Source organism: Vigna umbellata, chromosome 6 (genome assembly GCF_029865625.1).
Source record: "Vigna umbellata cultivar VRB3 chromosome 6, Vumbellata_1.0, whole genome shotgun sequence".
Classification (NCBI taxonomy): Eukaryota; Viridiplantae; Streptophyta; class Magnoliopsida; order Fabales; family Fabaceae; genus Vigna; species Vigna umbellata.
Genome location: NC_142170.1, coordinates 17,665,364 through 17,683,254, shown reverse-complemented (window position 1 = coordinate 17,683,254; position 17,891 = coordinate 17,665,364). Strand labels below are relative to the sequence as shown.

General features: G+C 34.7%; 1 protein-coding gene across 2 annotated transcripts; it reads right to left on the bottom strand.

Moving 5' to 3' along the window:
- Positions 1 to 746: 746 nt before the first annotated feature.
- On the bottom strand, positions 747 to 15,820 carry LOC124840217 (protein ZINC INDUCED FACILITATOR-LIKE 1-like). Of its 2 annotated transcripts, none has more exons than XM_088092655.1 (18): positions 15,641 to 15,820; positions 15,345 to 15,535; positions 14,668 to 14,708; positions 14,309 to 14,369; positions 14,112 to 14,214; positions 13,925 to 14,027; positions 13,763 to 13,816; positions 13,618 to 13,680; positions 13,235 to 13,284; positions 13,050 to 13,125; positions 3,297 to 3,485; positions 3,077 to 3,164; positions 2,505 to 2,590; positions 2,300 to 2,407; positions 2,136 to 2,180; positions 1,951 to 2,039; positions 1,550 to 1,593; positions 747 to 1,184 (listed from the first exon to the last, which is right to left on the bottom strand). In XM_088092655.1, exons 2-18 carry the CDS (start codon positions 15,499 to 15,501, stop codon positions 1,072 to 1,074), a joined length of 1,470 nt encoding a protein of 489 aa, XP_087948781.1. In that variant the 5' UTR covers positions 15,502 to 15,535; positions 15,641 to 15,820; the 3' UTR covers positions 747 to 1,071. The 2 variants fall into 2 exon arrangements, with proteins under 2 accessions (XP_087948781.1, XP_087948780.1); XM_088092654.1 differs by having other exon boundaries at positions 15,645 to 15,819.
- Between the last annotated feature and the right edge of the window lie 2,071 nt (positions 15,821 to 17,891).

Sequence of the window (17,891 nt, the reverse complement as noted above, 5' to 3'; positions counted from 1 at the left end):
GCTCGAACTTAGGATCGCGATTTTTGGCCTCTCACGCGAACCCTAATAATAAAAACCCTCAAATTCTTTCCCCAATCTCAGTTGCCCTTTAATTTTTTCAAATTTCCTACTTTGCCCTTACCCAAAACTGAATATACATCTGTGCATACCAATTATTTAATACAAAAATCGTTTTAAATGCCACGTCTGATTAGTAACTGCACTCAACCATGCCACGTAACCAATACTGTAACGACCGTTTGTCCAATTTAACGGCAGGCCTGTAATTGATTCAATTTTACAAAAACAAGGACTCAATTGATACACCGAAAATGAAGAGGACCTATTTGAAATTCATGACCAAAATAGGGACCTACGGAGACATTAAACCTAATTTATACTATGTAACCCATTTATGGAAAAGGTAATTTTATAAAAATGAAAGAAATATAAGGGATTCAATTAACAAAAAATAAAAGTGTATTTAATTATGTCTTGGGAGCTTACTTATAAGGAGAACATTTAATTCTAAAGCCTCATTGTTCTCTGTGGCCCTAGCCACCATATTCATACACTCCTTGGGTATTTATAATTCATAAGATTTTATTGATAATTAAAATAAAGAGTTAATTATATATTTGGTTCTTTATTTTTTTAAAATACCTTAACATTGATTAATGTTCGACTTTTTTAATTATATCATTGATATTAAAAACTAAAATTCTAGAAGAAAAAGATATGAAGAGATTAGATAATTTAATGCATGATTTTCTTAAACCATGTGAATTTATTTTTTCCTTATAAATGATATGAGAAGTAGTATATTATAGTATGATTACAAAACAATACTAGTAAAAAAGTATATTGCATACTACATTGAAACAATTGAAAAAAAAAGGGGCTGTAAGGCTTAATTGGCCTTTCCCTATACACTTCCCTAGGTTTCTCCTAACCAGTTAAGGCAAGTTACAAATTGAACTGGTTCCATTAATTTAACTTCAATATGAGAAAGTTCATGCATCTGGTTATCATCTCTGCAATAGATAGCAGTTCCTGGGAGATGCTATATGACTTGAGTAAAAATTATTGATTTCACTGTAACTGATCTGACTGTGTTTTCTTCTTCTCAGCAAGAAATGGTTTGAACATCATTATTATTCCAATTGCTTCAATTATGTTCAGGACAAAGAACACCATATTGGTGCCTGCAGTCAAATAAATGCACATCAGTAAGTAAACTCCTAGCAAAAGAAACAATGCCCTTAACAGCTGCATTGACATCATGGTCTAGCTAGCGGGAACGGCTAAAGGGTTTGGACTTTACCTAAAACAATTAGTTCTTAAAAATATTTTTTTGAGGTATTCTTTTCTTGGAGGCCTAAAGGAAGGACTTTACCTGTTTGAGCCTTGAACCGCCCTATTATTAGCTAGACAATATTTTATTATTCCACTGCACACATGCTGTCTACTCAAACATATCTCGTTCTGCATTTACTTTTTTCTTTGTTTAGATAGTAGAAATAAATGCAACATCTCATGTGCACACAAATAAATTAGTTGAGCATCATACCTGAGAGGAATGAAGCATCCATCCGCTTTTGTGACCAAGTTAATCTGCATTCACCATCATCATATCAGAAAATTAGATATAATTCTTAATGTATGATACTTTGGTAAGAAAGTATGTGGTTAAGAACTACTGATGAAAACTCTGTCAAGCCAACTGCTAATGGATCAAAGTGGAGAGCAGTAATTTCTATTAAATATCTTTCTATGCCAACAAGGGTCAAGGGATACATTGACAGGTAACATGATACCTTTATCTTTCAATCTAGTTCACTATGAAAAAACCATATCATAAAGGAACTTAGAATGGATTAAATGAAAACCCTGCAAATTGACATGTCAGTATATTTGACATTTTTTGAACTGACAGGTAAATCTAGTAAAAGCTGAAACAGGAACACTCACACTGCACCACCTGTAGCAGGACCAATAGCTTTGAATAGGGACATGCCTGTCATGGAAATGCCATTAGCTGCACCTCTTTGGTGTTGCTCCTGTTTTCCAAATGAAAATGTCATATATGTCACAGTCCATCAACAAATAGTCTCAACCATTGTATTGAATAAAAGTTGCAATAATCCAAAAATTACCACTGCTCGGTTTTGTAGGAGGAACAAACCAGTTATAATGGTGGCCTAAATTCAACAAAAAAGAGTTCAATCAGTCAAATTTGTAACATGTAAAAACTTTTTTGAATCAATTTAAACACTCAAATCACTATTAAACAGTTAAATGAACAGAGAGGTTCACTTACAGACAGAATATTCTTTAGAATTGAAGCAGTAACTATGACTATGGTTAGTGCAACACCTGACAACAATGCTATGAAAGGGTAGCTTTGCAAAAGAGGTATTGATAACATCTGCATATGGGACCAAAGTAATAGGACATTTTTCAAATAACAAAATTTGAAATGTTAAAAACAGCGGTATAATAGCTACAATTTGATGAAAACTAACCCCTGTAATGCGGCCAATTCCAACAGGTCCACAAGCTCTTTCCACAAATGGATAGACCGAAATTTGGTAAATGATCATTGCAACACCTAAACATTGGAGAAGTGAGTTAGTAATTATACAATAGGAAAATGAAGATCAACACTAAATGCAAAATTTTTCTATAGCTTTGTCACTCTCAAACCCAAAATCCAGACAATTTTGTAAAACTTTAGAACTATAGGAATAACTTTAATGTGGTTCAAGTGGTATCCTACAATGTCAATACTGTTTCAAACTTTTTATGATACAAAATAGCCTATCTTTCATGCTTCCTCTTTTGTAAAGAGAAAGATATAATAATCTTGCAGTCAAAGTTATAGCATCTTGGTGTTGCACTAGAAAATTTTGGCAAGTAATGAATAAATATGAAATTTTTTTCTAAACATTAGTTTACCAAAGTTTGGCAATCCAAATCCGTAAAATTCACATAAATGCATAAAATCTATGTGCAGTATTTGCAGATAAAAAATTAGGAAGGAAACATGTTATTGAAATAAGCAACATTGCGAAAATTGTTAGTTCCAGAGATTCACCTGTTATTGAAAGAACATTGCCAACATCATTTGTTGAGAAGTTCAACCCCCCCAGCTTTCGAGGACTGACACTCCATAATGAGAAAACCTAAAGAAAGCAAGATGAATGAATGTAGTTCACTTAAGCAGAAAAAGAATAAAAATCAGGAAAATCTAAATAACATATATCAAAGGAAATGCGTAGACCATTTGTAACATCATCAAGATCAATGAGTGATACCTCTTGATAAGCAATATCATGAAGTGAGAAAACACAGTAAATTATGATAGATGACATCAAGGGCCGATTCAAGAGGAGGTTTTCATTCTTCTGAGTTGTCATGTCTTTGCCAGCTCCACTGTTTCCATTTTCCAAAGCTTCAGCATCTTCCACGGATTCATCACTACAACTGTGGGTGTGAAGTGTTTCCTGTAGGTATTTTAAACAATTATATTGATGATGGTGATAGGGGGAGCTATTCAACCCTTAATATCTATGTTTTTATGATGAACAAAAGAATAGTTTTATAGTTTCTTGCACAACAAATAGCATAACAATTGTTTTATCTTTATTGTGTTTGTGCTTGATATGTGAATTCATTGTTTGTAAATGAATCATGCCTAAAACATATTGAACATTTCATTTATGGAAGAAACAATCGGTTAAACAATATATATAATCTGTTAGATTTCTCCAAATATCATTGTATGATTAACAAGGGCAAACAACTGTATAGTAATTGTTGTAATTTGAGATAATATCTTTAGGATCTTCCTAATTAGAGGAAATAGATACATAATCTTTTATTTTATTTTTCCTAGTTTTCCTAGTTTCCCTGTTTCCCTTTTTAGGAGAACTAAATTATTACAAATAAAGGGTATGAAAATGTATTTTTTTATGATTGAGAATAATAAAATAAGTGTTATTTTCAACTTGGTGTCAGAGTTCCTGATCTTGGGGCTCGATTCTGCTGCAACAAGTCACACCGCCGCCGTTGTCCGACTACCGATGCTGCCGCCGTCACTGGTTGGGGTTGTTGATAGGAAAGAAAGGTGCGCCCAACACCGGCGATCACAACGCCGGAAGTCGCTCCGTGAGAGGAGCCGCCACGCGCCGCCATCGTCGCCGGCGCGTGTAGCCCACGCGCCCACCTCTGACGAGACCCACTCGCCACCGCCGCCACAGATAGGGTCGCCGGAGCCCCCTGAGTCTATTCCTACGGTCGGTGACGACTCATTTTGGTGGTATTTGAGTAGATCTGAGTTTTAAGTTTTGCTCATTTTTTTCTTGGTGTGACCCACTTGCCGTCACCACCACAGAAGAGTCGCCGGAGCCTCCTGAGTCTATTTTTAGGGTTGGTGACGACCCGTTTGGCCTTATTTGAGTAGATCTGAGTTTGAAGTTTTTGCTCTTTTTTGTTGGGTACGTGATGTCTGAAGAAAAAAGTATTCCTTTGGGGGTGCCTAATGACCTACCAAATATAGGAAGTACCTCTTGGTTGAATGGTCAGAATTACTTACAATAGAGCCAATTTATTCTAAAGATTCTCAAGGGTCGTTCAAAACTTGATCACATAGATGGAGGAGGACCAAGACTAGACGATCCTCATTTTTCAATTTGGGACAAGGAAGATTCATTAATTATGACTTGGATGTGGCAATCCATGATTCCTGAGATAAGGAAAAATTATATGTTTCATTCTTCTGCAAAAGAAATATGGGATGATTTACAGAGTACTTTTTCTTTAAAAAAGGATCTTGTTGCTTACTATGACATCAGGAACAAGATATTTAATACAAAACAGGGCTCTCCCTTTCCGTATCAGAATATCACGGAATCCTAAATGGTCTTTGTATGGAACTCGATCAGATCTAAACAATAAAGATGTGTAAAACAGATGCTGCTGCTCTTGCTGAATTCATTGAAGGGGAAAAAACCTTTAAATTTCTCTAGGGCCTGAATCATGAGTACGATCCAATCCGGGTTCACATTTTTGGAAGAGAAAAATTACCACCCTTGTCAGAAGTTTTTTTATGGTAAGAGGAGAAGAAACTCGGTGAACTGTCATGCTTCATGGAGGGATCTCCAACACAGGCTCTACCATGACAATTGGAAAGGGAGTCCACAAGGTAACAAATGCTGGGGGAAAGATGTTTGAAAGAGGTACTCATGGGGATTATTGTTCATACTGTAAAATATCTGGAGATACCAAGGAAACATGCTTCAAACTCCCTGGAAGAAAGAATGTTCTCGAGCGCATGGGAAACAACAAAGGGCCTACTCAAAGATGGGTAAATCATACTACCTCAGAACGGGAAGCTACCAATCAATCTAGTTCTTCCCAGTCTAATCCACCACCACCACCAGATCTTGATATGAAAGCTTATAAGGAGAAAATCGAGCGCTTGGAAGCAATAGTTGAATCAATGAGTAAGCCCTCTAGATCATGTACTCTGTCCATAAAAGGTAAGATTTGTCTCAATATTGTTGGTCATGTGTCTCAAGGTATTTGGATCCTTGATTCGGGTGCAACTAATCATATGACACCTTTCAATGGGTATTTCAACTCATATGGAAAAAGCAATAAAGAACAACTTATTATTGTTGCAAATGGTCAGGGTATACCTGTATGCAGCTCTGGGAATATATTTTTGGACTCATTTATTATATTGAAGGATGTTTTACATGTTCCTCAATTAGCTAATAGTCTTATCTTTGTGCAAAAACTCACAAAGGATTTAAATTGTTCAGTAATATTTTCAAGACCAAAGTGGGTTGTATTTTTTAACTGCTAAGGAGCAAAGTGGGTTGTATTTTTTAGAGTTTGATGACTAAAGCAACACACAAATCATGAGTCAACAAGCTACATCTGAGATGTGGGCAAAATCTCAAATATGGTTTCATCATCAAAGGCTTGGGCATCCTTCATTTAGTCTTATCAAGTCCTTGTTTCCCCATTTCTTTACCAAGGAGTATGTTGAGTCTTTTAATTGTGATATTTGTCAATCGTCAAAACACCATCGTGCATCTTATCCTATTAGTAATAAAAAGAGTATTTCTCCATTTGATTTAATTCACTCTGATGTTTGGGTCCTGTCATAGATTCTATTTTCGAAGCCAAATGGTTTGTTACCTTTATTGATGATTGTACTCGTGTCACGTGAACATACCTTATGAAAAATAAATCCGAAGTTTTTCAAATTTTTGTTAATTTTTTCCGTCTTGTCCAAACTCAATTTGAAAAAAATATCAAAAGAATTAGGTCTGATAATGGTACTGAATATGTGAATCATGAATTTCTCAATTTTTGTCTCATAATGGTATTGTTCATGAACTAACTTGTGTTAATACCCCTCAACAAAATGGGGTTGCTGAAAGAAAGAATCATCATCTTCTTGAAGTAACTAGAGCTCTTCTTTTTCAAATGTTTGTTCCAAACAATTATTGGGGAGAAGCTGTGTTAACTCCACATATCTCATCAACAGGTTACCCACTTGTATCTTAAATGGCATTAGTCCTATAGAGTCTCTATTGTCTTTTGTTCCTTCTTCTTCCCTAATAACAAGTCTACCTAGTCGAGTCTTTGGATGTGTTGTTTTTGTTCACTCTCATCATCCTAATCGTGGTAAATTAGATCCCAAAGATCTTAAATGTGTCTTTATTGGGTATCCTTCTAATAAAAAAGGTACAAATGTTATCATCCTCAGAGTCGTCGCATTTATCACCATGGATGTCACCTTTCATGAAACAAAATCCTTTTATGTTAGTCCACCACTTCAGAGGGAGAAAGCACTTGAAGTGGATGAACTCTCCTTCTTGTCATTACCATGTTTGTCTTTGTAGGATGCCCAAGACCTGAGCAATGAAGCTACCATAGTCCACAGTGAGGAAGAAGAGGAAGACAAATTTTTTGGCAAAAAATATGAAAGAAGAGAACAACCTACTTCGACTCTCGAGCAAGAAAAATTGTCTAATCCAAAGGTGAGGATCCCTGAAGATATCAATGAGGAAGAGGTAAGTATTACTGAGGATTTACCCATTGCATTGAGAAAGGGAAGAAGATCATGTGCTAAATATCCTATTTCTCAGTATGTTTGCACTAACAATCTCTCTAATAAGAACAAAAGTTTTATTGCTGTCATTGATACCACAGAAATTCCTACCTCAATCCAAGAGGCCATGAAACTTGAACATTGGAATAAAGCCATGAAAGAAGAGATGAATGCATTAGAAAGAAATTCAACTTAGGAGATTGTTGAATAGCCAAGAGACAAGAAGGCAGTAGGGTGTAGATAGATATTCACAGTGAAACATAAGGCAAATGGGATAATAGAAAGATATAAAGCTAGATTGGTGGCAGAAGGATATACCCAAACATATGGGATTGATTATGAGGAGACATTTGCCCCAGTGGCAAAGATGAATACAATTCGAGTTATTCTCGCTTTGGCTGCCCATTTTGGATGGGACTTACACCAGCTGGATGTGAAGAATGTCTTTCTTCATTGAAATATAGATGAGGAAGTGTACATGGAGATTCCCCTGATAACGGTTGAAAAATCGTTATTTTTATACTTAATTTTGATATTAAAAACACCCTTTTTGACTTAGAAGCATGCTTGAACTCATTTTTTTGCTTTAGTTTTGTGAATAAGAGAGTTGAGGTTATACTTGATGATTTTATCACTAAATTCCCTTGATTTTGTAGGCTATTGGAATGATTTGAAAGAAGAGTTAAAGTATCAAATAGTTGGAATGCACAAAAGTCAACCAGAATGCAGAATAGTCAACCAATGCAGAAAAGTCAACTAGAATGCAGAAAAGTGAACCAGAGTGCAGAAAAGTAGCGTTGAGCGCCAGTCTAGGTTGAGTGTCAGTTTAGTGCCGCAGTTACCGCTGAGCGGCCTTTTTGGGCGTTGAGCGCCAGTTTTGTGGGCTTGGACCTGTTTTCTGTTATTTTTTAGTTCTATTTAAGGACTTGCACGTCCTAGGGATTATATCTTTTGATGGCTTGAGCACAGAAACACATTTTTCACCCCTTGGGGGTAGATTTAGGGGTGGTGATAGCTTTTCTCTTCTCTTTCTAGGTTTTTTCTATCTCTTCCATCCTTTCATTCCATTGTTCATCTATTTTCACCATGTCTATGGTGAACTAAACCTCCATTGTTGTTAGGGATTGATGTAACCTTTGTAAACTCTCATGTATTGAATTGATTCTTGATTATATATGCTTTACTTCATTAATTGTTAAGGTTTTTCCTCTACACTCTATGCATTCTTTTTTTAACTCATTCAATTGCATGATCATTGATTTTGTCGATATGAACACATACGGGCAAATCTAGATCTGGGAATCTCTCCCAAAAGCAGTATTGCCTAGACATAGGGATATGAGGGTTGGTTTCCTTTAAGTTTATGTGCGAATGTAATGCACTATTAATTGCTAGGAAGACAAGACATTGTGAACTAGTAATTAGGATTAAGCTTTCTTCACCAAGACATCGGGTTTAAGGTAAATTAGAAAGTGGCATTAACATTAATGAAGAAGACGAATTCATATATGGATGAGAGTAAATTAGGTGAAATCTAAAACCCAACAACAATACCATAAACTTCATTCATTCATTTTTGTGTTTAGCCTCAATTGATCAAATTGCATTCATGTTTATTTTTATTGCATTTGCATTCAAAAACCGCAAAATTTATTCTTTAGAGTCTTAATTAGTTGGGTAATCACATAATTGTTTAGTGCAATGAGTCTCTTGGGAAACGATACTTGGTCTTACCATTTATTATTACTTGATACGATTCGGTACCGTTGTCGGAGATCAAAAATCAAGAATCAATTCAATACATGAGAGTTACAAAGGTTACATCAATCCCCAACAACAATGGAGGTTTAGTTCACCATAGACATGGTGAAAGTAGATGAAAATAATGAAAAGAATTAAAGATAGAACCTTAAAAGTTGAAGATCGGAGCTTCCACATCCAAAATCCACCTCTGAGGGGTGAAAGGAGTGTAATTTCGCCTCTTTCTGTCCAAAGATATGGGATTGATTATGAGGAGACAATTGCCCTAGTGGCAAAGATGAATACAATTTGAGTTATTCTCGTTTTGGCTGCCCATTTTGGATGGGAGTTACACCAGCTGGATGTGAAGAATGTCTTTCTTCATGGAAATCTAGATGAGGAAGTGTACATGGAGATTCCCCAATGTTTTGAAGTAAAAAATGAAAGAAACAAGGTATGCCTCCTGAAGAAAGCATTGAATGGTCTTAAGCAATCCCCTAGAGCATGGTTTGGAAGATTTACAAAAGCAATGGTTTCCTTGGGATACAGATGTTAACACTTCGTCAAGTGTACCGAATCGTTCAAGTAATAATAAATGGTAAGACCCGTTAACACTTCGGTAAGTGTACCAAATCGTATCAAGTAATAATAAAATAGTAAGACCAAGTATCATTTCCCAAAGGACTCACGGCCTAGACAGTTATGTGATTTCTTGATTAAATTAGACTTGTAACAAAATCATTGTGGTTGAATTGTGAAAAATAAACATGAATGCAAGTTTTTGATCAATTGGATTGAAAGATGCAAAAGTGATTGATGTAAAATATGGAATGATGATGTTGTTGGGGTTTCCGATTTATCCTATCTCACCCTCATGTATTCATGAATTCATCTTTGTTCATTAATGTTAATGCCACTTTCTAATTTACCTTAAACCCGATGTCTCGGTGAAGAAAGCCTACCCCTAATCACTAGTTTACAATGTCTTGTCTCCCTATCAATTATTCATGCATTACATTCGCACAAAAGCTTAAAAGCAACTGATCCTCCTATTCCTATGTCTAGGTAATATTGCTTCCGGGAGAATTTCCCCAGTTCTAGATTTACCTATATGTGTCCATATAGATAACATCAATGATCATGCAATTGAATGAGTTAAATAAAGCATGCATAGAGTAAAGAGAAAAAACCCTAGCAATTAATGAAATAAAGCATATATAATCAAGAATCAATTCAATACATGAGAGTTTCAAAGGATTACATGATTTCCCCAATAACAATGGAGGTTTAGTTCACCATAGACATAGTGAAACTAGATGAAAATAATGAAAAGAATGAAAGATAGAACCCTAGAATTTGAAGAAAGGAGCTTCCGTATCCAAAATCCGCCTCCAAGGGGTGAGAGAAGTGTGATTTCGCCTCTTTCTGTCCAAAAATATCAACCCTAGGTCGACTAAACCCTTATATAGTTTATTAAAAATACAAAAAATTGGCCCAAGCCCTATTAAATAGTGCTCAACAACAGTTCTGGCGCTCAGCGACAAATGCGACACTCAGAATGACGCTGAGCGTTGACGCTCAGGCGCGAAATAGTGTATTCAACAGCACAGTCTGACGCTCAGCGGTAAAAATACCGCTCAGCGGTAGTTGTGATACTTGAATTGGCCCTCAACTGTAGCGCTTAAGCGTGAGACAATGTACTCATCAGCCAGATTGGCGCTCAACGGTGCAAATGGCGTTGAGCGGTGGCAACGGTTCTTCTTTTGTGCACTTTTCCTTCCTTTCCTAAGTCCAACTCTTTGCTACTTCAATTTCTTTCAACCAATTCATCTTAATTCTTGTCAAAACAAGGAAAATCAAGCATAAAACTCATCCAACTCTCTTATTTCCAAAACTTAAGCAAAAACATGATTTCAAGCTAGTTTCTAAGTCATAAAGATTATTTTTAAGGTCAAAATTAAGTATAAAAATAACGATTTTTCAACCGTTATCAACAGACAAAGCCAAGGAGATCATACTCTATTCATAAAGCACTCTTCTACAGGTAAACTCACTCTATTGCTTGTCTATGTGGATGATATGATTATTGCAGGAGATGATGAAATAGAAAAGTTGACATTAAAATAAAAATTGGCAGCTCAATTTGAAATGAAAGACCTTGGAAAACTCAAATATTTTCTTGGAATAGATGTTGCCTACTCCAAGAACGGAATTTTCATCTCCCAAAGGAAATATGTACTTGATCTCCTCAAAGAAACAGGAAAGTTGGGATGTAGAACCTCAACAGTTCCTATAAAACAGAATCACATAATTGGAAGTGAAGAAAGTGCTCCTATAGAGAAGGCCCAATATCAGAGATTGGTGGGAAAATTAATTTATCTATCACACACAAGACCAGACATTGCTCAGTTAGTGTAGTGATCCAATTTATGCATGATCCAAGAGAGAGAGACATGCAAGTTGTTGACAAAATTCTCCAATACTTGAAGTCAAGTCCAGGAAAGGGGCTATTATTCAAAAGGGAAGACACATTGACTATGAAGATATATACTGATGCTAACTATGCAGGTTCTATTACTGACAGAAAATCTACTTTTGGGTATTGTGTATTTCTTGGAGATAGTCTGGTAACATGGAGAAGCAAAAAGCAAGATAGAGTATCTCGTTCTAGTGCAGAAGCTGAATTTCGAGCCCTTGCTCAAGGAATGTGTGAAGGACTCTGGATGAAAATCATTTTGGATGATCTTAAAGTCAAAGTGGAACACCCGGTGCAACTACACTGTGACAATAAGTATGCTGTGAGCATAGCCCATAATCTAGTACAGTATGACAGAACCAAAAACACATTGAAATTGACAGACATTTCATCAAAGATAATCTTGACAAAGGCTTTGTGATTACAACTCATGTTCCTACAGAACTTCAAATAGCAGATATTTTTACAAAAGAGCTTACTCCGGGTAGATTTCAAGATCTTGTAGGCAAGTTGGGAATGATTGATATTCATTTATCAACTTGAGGGGGAGTGTTGTAATTTGAGATAATATCTTTGGAATCTTCCTAATTAGAGAAAATAGATACCTAATCTTTTATTTTATTTTATTTTTCCTAGTTTCCCTATTTCCCTTTTTAGGAGAACTAGATTATTACAAATAGAGGGTATGAGAATGTATTTTTTATGATTGAGAATAATAAAATAAGTCTTATTTTCAATTGTAATCGATTACATAAGTTGTATGATTGATTAAAACAGGAAGTTATGCCAATATATGTTTCATTAGTGTATTGATCTGTTTAGAATGAAAGTTGGTTTGAAAATTTGCTTAAGTGTTGACATAACCGATTACATAAGTTTCATAATCGATTAAGTATGTTTTATGTGTCAAAATCAATTTCATTTAAACCTTGAACTATTTTAACGGTCAAATGAATTTATTGTTGGCTTATAAGAATTATATAATCGATTACATGCACATAATCTATTAAAATCAAAATAAGAAAACTTGGGAGAATATGTTAAAGCAGAAGGAAAAACTTAATAGATTACATAAATTTAGTAATCAATTAAAATGCGTCATGATTTAAAAAATCCTATAAATAATGTCTTGCACGCTGTTTCAAAACAATTCAATTGCAATCAATTTCATAACTAACTATTTCATTGAGTTTTGATTACAGAAGCGTCTAAGAAGTGTCTTGAAGAATCAATGATCAAATTTGGGTTTTACACATCAAGATTTTATCAAGAAACTGGGCTGAATTGTTCTGATTGGATCTGCACTACTGGAGTGTACTTAGAAGATCAATATAGTGGAATCCCTTCAACTCATGTTGTTGAAGGAAGACTGGATGTAGGCTTAGCCGAACCAATATAAATTGCTTGTGTTAATATTTTTCTATCCTTTTCTCTTTTACCATTGATTCAACTTTTGTTGTTTTATTGATTTCAAGAAAACCAAAGATTTTGCAAAGCTTTTGAAAAGATCAATTTTTTAAAGCAAAATCCAATTTACCCCTTTCTTGGCTAGAGATATAAGTCATCTCTTTTCTAGTAGATGAGGTAGACAAACTAGATAATATAGCCAATGAAGATGGTTCTACACTATACAAAGTCATCAAAAAATTGTTACAAGACTAAAAAGCCACAAAACATAAAGAAGATAGAAACATACGTAATCAATGAAGAACCTTAGAAACATACCGGAATCCAGAAGCAGCAAATAATTACTAAAAATGCTACTGCTGATATTACAAGGTTGGGCAAGAGGTATGGAAACCTGCACAATGATTTATATGCTTTGGTAAATGAAAATCAGAGAATTATTAAAAGGATAAAATGATAAAAACACAAAGAAGAAAGGAAATCGAATCCAAAAGACCACTTACTTATCCCAAATGGAACCCTTTGAAAATAAATGTGGGTACTTCTCTACTGGCTACAATGAAAATTTTCCCAAAAGTATTAGATAAACATGTGATATATCTGCACAATACCCACTCACACAGAAACTTGAGTACTTATCAATGCAAAATATGGAAAAAAGAAAACAGAACATGCATGAGACCATTTTTCCTAGATGCATGAGACCATACTGTAAAAATTTCTATTCCTCAATCAAATACAGAATTTCAGGCATTGACTTTCTAAATAAGCAAGAAGTCTTTCAATTGAAAAACAAACTCATCTTACAGTATATACAAAATTAAAGGCTTTTTATGCAGGTGCATCCGACAGTTATACTCCAGATGGTAAAGATTATAGAGAAAACCTGAGCCAAATAGCCTCCCAATGCTGGGCCAATGATTAAACCTGTGCCCCAAGCTGCACTGACCTAAAAGCAAATCACACTTTGAATTATTCTTGGGAAATGTAGTTTTAAGAAGTAATAGTATAAAATAGATGATGATGCTAACTGTTGATAGTCCTAGAGCATGGTGTTCATCTCGAAAAATTTCAGTGGCATAGGCCTGTTAAATAAAGGAGTTAGCAAACAGACATGTACAACCGGAAGTTTGAACTAAATTGAGCAAGAAATTTATGAAAGTGCTAACTATTTAGTGTTTAAAATATGATACCTTCACTGGTCCAAGCATACCATTTAAACTTCCAAGAAGAAATCTTGTAGTAAGAGCCATCCAAAAACTAGTACTGAGGCCAAATAGTGTGTTGAAAATGACACTGAAATCAAGTAAGCACTGAGAATTATAGGAAGCTGAACAAATAACTTAAAGAAAGAACCAATCCTTTGAGAGATATACTTACACCACCACAATCCCTGCAAACATTACAGGCTTTCTACCATAGCGATCAGCAACAACTCCCCATAATATAGATGTCAAACATCTGCCAAGCATGAATGAAGACCCTACAACATTTTCATCACACAGGCTTCCCTAGTAAGTAACTTGCAAGGATTGTTGAAGACTTCAAAAAATTGATAATGATAGAAGTAATCTTACCAATATAACCAGCATAAGAACTGATATCAGCTTCTGTTTTCGCAATATTAAAATCCCTTACCTGAAAATAATCGTTCCATCATTGAGGAATCTGGATATGTATTATACTCATCCATGACATAAAGTTAAACAGTAATCACAACTTTAGTTTTGTAAGTATTTCAGAACAAATAAAAAAACAGAACTAAGAGTAGTAATCACTTAAAAACGGACTTTAGCATATTCCAAGTACTCAAAGTAAATGTATTCTAGAACTTCCAACAATGATGTTTAAGCATTCAAGTAAATGTATTCATAGAACTTCCAACAATGTCACAAGATCAAAATATACATCGAGTTCAATTGATAGCTAAACTCACCATGAAATAAAGGAATGGAAAGAGAGATGATATAGGCAGTGCTGCAGAGGACAGAATAAAGTACTATCAGAGCAAACTCAATAGTTTCAAATGACCAAAAGAAACAGAATAATGGCAACTGGTAAAATAGAGAAACAAATGCTGATTTTCCTTCCAAAATATTATGGGATCAGAAGGCACTGCTCTTTTTAGCCAAGGTACACAATATCATGCATTCAAGATAGAGATGAAATATTCATGTAAACTTAATCAGACACCACTAAGGGGGGTCCTTTTCCTGATTGATTTAGTTAAAACACTAGTATTACAGCTTTAGCTTAAGATTAAACTGTTAAGGTAACCTGTCAACTTTATTTTCAGTTTCAGCTTTGAATAAGCACCAAATTTTATGCCTACCTGGCTGAACTTTTAGCAACCCCTATGGCAAACTTTCTTTGAGTGATGCAAAAGAAGATAAGAGCAGTAAAAAAAGTTAGATCATTCTCATGAGAAAGGCCCTTTCACAGTTAACACGAAGTTAAAGAATCTAAACATTTAGTCAGAAGCTAGAACAGTTGCTGTAGCATTAGCAAACATTGCACTCACAAACACCCCAGAAGTCCCCAACAACAACACAGAAACAGGAAGCACCAACTTTTCCAGAAGTTAAAATGCTAAAAATAATGTCAAATGTTTACCATTGGACAACACCAATGTCCATATGATAGCAAGATTTTTAATGGGTACGCCTTGTCCCTCACTCAACTCTTTGGCCTGATCCACTTTGCAACCGGGGCAGTTATCGTAGTACTTCTTCCTCCCCAACAATGGCTGCTTCACGTTCTCCTCTCTCATGTTTGTGATATTGTTTCACTCAGGTCCCTTTTTCCTTTTACATGCATCAATCATTCAAACCCAGAAAAGATAATCAGAAAAGATAGCCACTTGCTAAGCGCACAATGGAGAATCACAAAGGGTGAGGAAACAAACATACATACATGCACACAATCAACAAAGGAAGAACTTTAGGACCCGTTCTTGCTATAATGCAAAAGTAGGAACATGACAACACAGGCTCTGTTCTCTCTCACATGTTATATGATGCCACCTAACAAATAATCCAGAGCCGTAGACGAACAAAACTAGTGGCATCATTGCACACGTCAGAGTGAAAAAAAATGTGCAATGGGGGTAGTGATGAAGGTGGAAAAGTTGTATAAGAAAGAATCGTTATTGGGTGTGAAGCTATTCAATCTACGTATCTAAGATCATATATGTGATTAAAATAGAGAAAATGAGTAATAACAAAACAAAGGGGTCTTACATCTAAAGACAGAGATAGGAATAGGAACAAAATGATGTCGGAAGTGAAGACAACATAAAAGTCAAACACGGATTCGTTCCGAAATTTTGAAGTGATATCAAATCTGTGACATACCTATGTATGGCTCTAATTTGATTAGGTAAGGTTCGAAATAAAATTTGTATAACATGGTTATTTTTTGGTTTAAACACGTTCTTGATCTTTGATCTTTCAAAAAAATGGTAAATTCTTGACCAAGTAAATTAATACCTTATATGCTCTAAATTTAGTTTTGTAATAAAAATGAAATTTTTTTATTTTGTCTGTCTGAAAAAATACAGATAGACTCTAGCATATTATAATTTAATAATAAAATGTTTTTTTAAAATTAAACATTTAATCTAATTTAATTTTATAAAATTTTAAACTGAAATCTGTATCTACTCATGTACAATAAACTCTGTCTTATAGTTAGTCATGTAAACTATTTTGGAATATTTACGATAGAATTTGTTTCTAAAATAAAATTAAAAGATTTAGATAAACATAAAAGTAGTACTTATTGTTTGACTTCCTATACAAACTAAATCATAACGTTTTTCACACGATTATGCCAATAATGTCTTATTCATTTAAGAATTTGTAATTTATCTCAAAACATTGTATGGCTTTAATTACTTACAAAAAGTATTAATTATTTCTTTTAAAGATTAAAAGAGAAAAATAAATAAGAAATAAAGTTAAAATACTGACTTTTTTTTAAAAGAAAATAATTAATAATAGTAATAAATACTATTTGTATTCTTATAAAATCATTATGACTTTTATTCATTAGTCACAATCAATAATCATACATATAATAAATTATTTTGATCTGGATATGGTTGGCCACATATTCATAATTACATGTTGTTAGATGATGTATCGTATAAATTATTGACCGAGCGGTCGGTGACTAAGACCGATCTCCATTCGCCTTTGGTTAACCCGGTCAAAAGGTTTGGGCCGTGAGTGGGCCTACAATGCTAATAAGCTGTTTCAAATGGTAATTGGGCCAATAATCCAGTGAACCATAAGATATCTGGTTAAAGATATTTGATAAACCAAATCCAGAAATATTTGGTTGAAGATATTGATAAGTAGGGTTTTCAGGTAATTTGTTTATATCTTATTTTGTTTATATTTTATTGGGCTTTTATTAGTTCATGATCCATGAGGTAAATTATAAATACGAAGCCAGGGCCACAAGCTAGGTACGTTCCACTTACGCATGATTCACTCTACGCTACTCTCAAATACTCAATAGTTATAAACATTCACTAAATATTACCAAGAGTGCCTTTTGCAGGTACCTCCCCCCTCGCCCAGAAGGAGACCGATTGGTTTGCTCCAATACTGATCGACCTATAGCAGAGAGCTGAAGACGAACGCGCGGTTTAGGCAGAAGGAAGGCGAGCGATTTCGGAGATTGGAAGCGGGAAACGCATGTCAACATATTAGTCTATCGGTCCCAGAAAAGTATACCAAAACAGATCACCAATAGAAGAGAATAAACTTTGGCTATAACATCAGCCACAAATGAAGTTTCTTGATGTTACAACTTTTTCCTTTAGTCAACAATTTTGCACGGTAATGAAGTAATGCAATTAAAACTTCAATTCATGGGAATTTTAAAAATTAATATTTAAAAACAACAAATCCAAAATTCCTTTCACATTATATAATGACTGTAGGGTATTTTGAAGACTGGTTTACTAAAAAAAAATTATAACACTAATAAATTCATGTCACCTTCAATTGTGTTTCGGTTGAATTGGTCGAGGATCGGTTGTCTTTCTTTACTCTACTCTTTTTTGATTGTCTAATCCTCTCTGAGAACGCAATTCACTCTGACACTCAAGTTAGATATCTTTTTCAAAGAAGTCTTTAAATGGCGCCCACC

Bases quoted from the DNA above. Each gene is read 5' to 3' on its own strand.
- LOC124840217 (XM_088092655.1), bottom strand. From the start codon at position 15,501: ATGAGAGAGGAGAACGTGAAGCAGCCATTGTTGGGGAGGAAGAAGTAC. The intron at 14,028-14,111 runs GTAAGTATATCT...ACTTGATTTCAG, and splicing joins TTTGCAGGGATTGTGGTGGT to TGTCATTTTCAACACACTAT. The intron at 13,126-13,234 runs GTAAGTGGTCTT...ATCATTGTGCAG, and splicing joins AAGGGTTCCATTTGGGATAA to GTTTCCATACCTCTTGCCCA.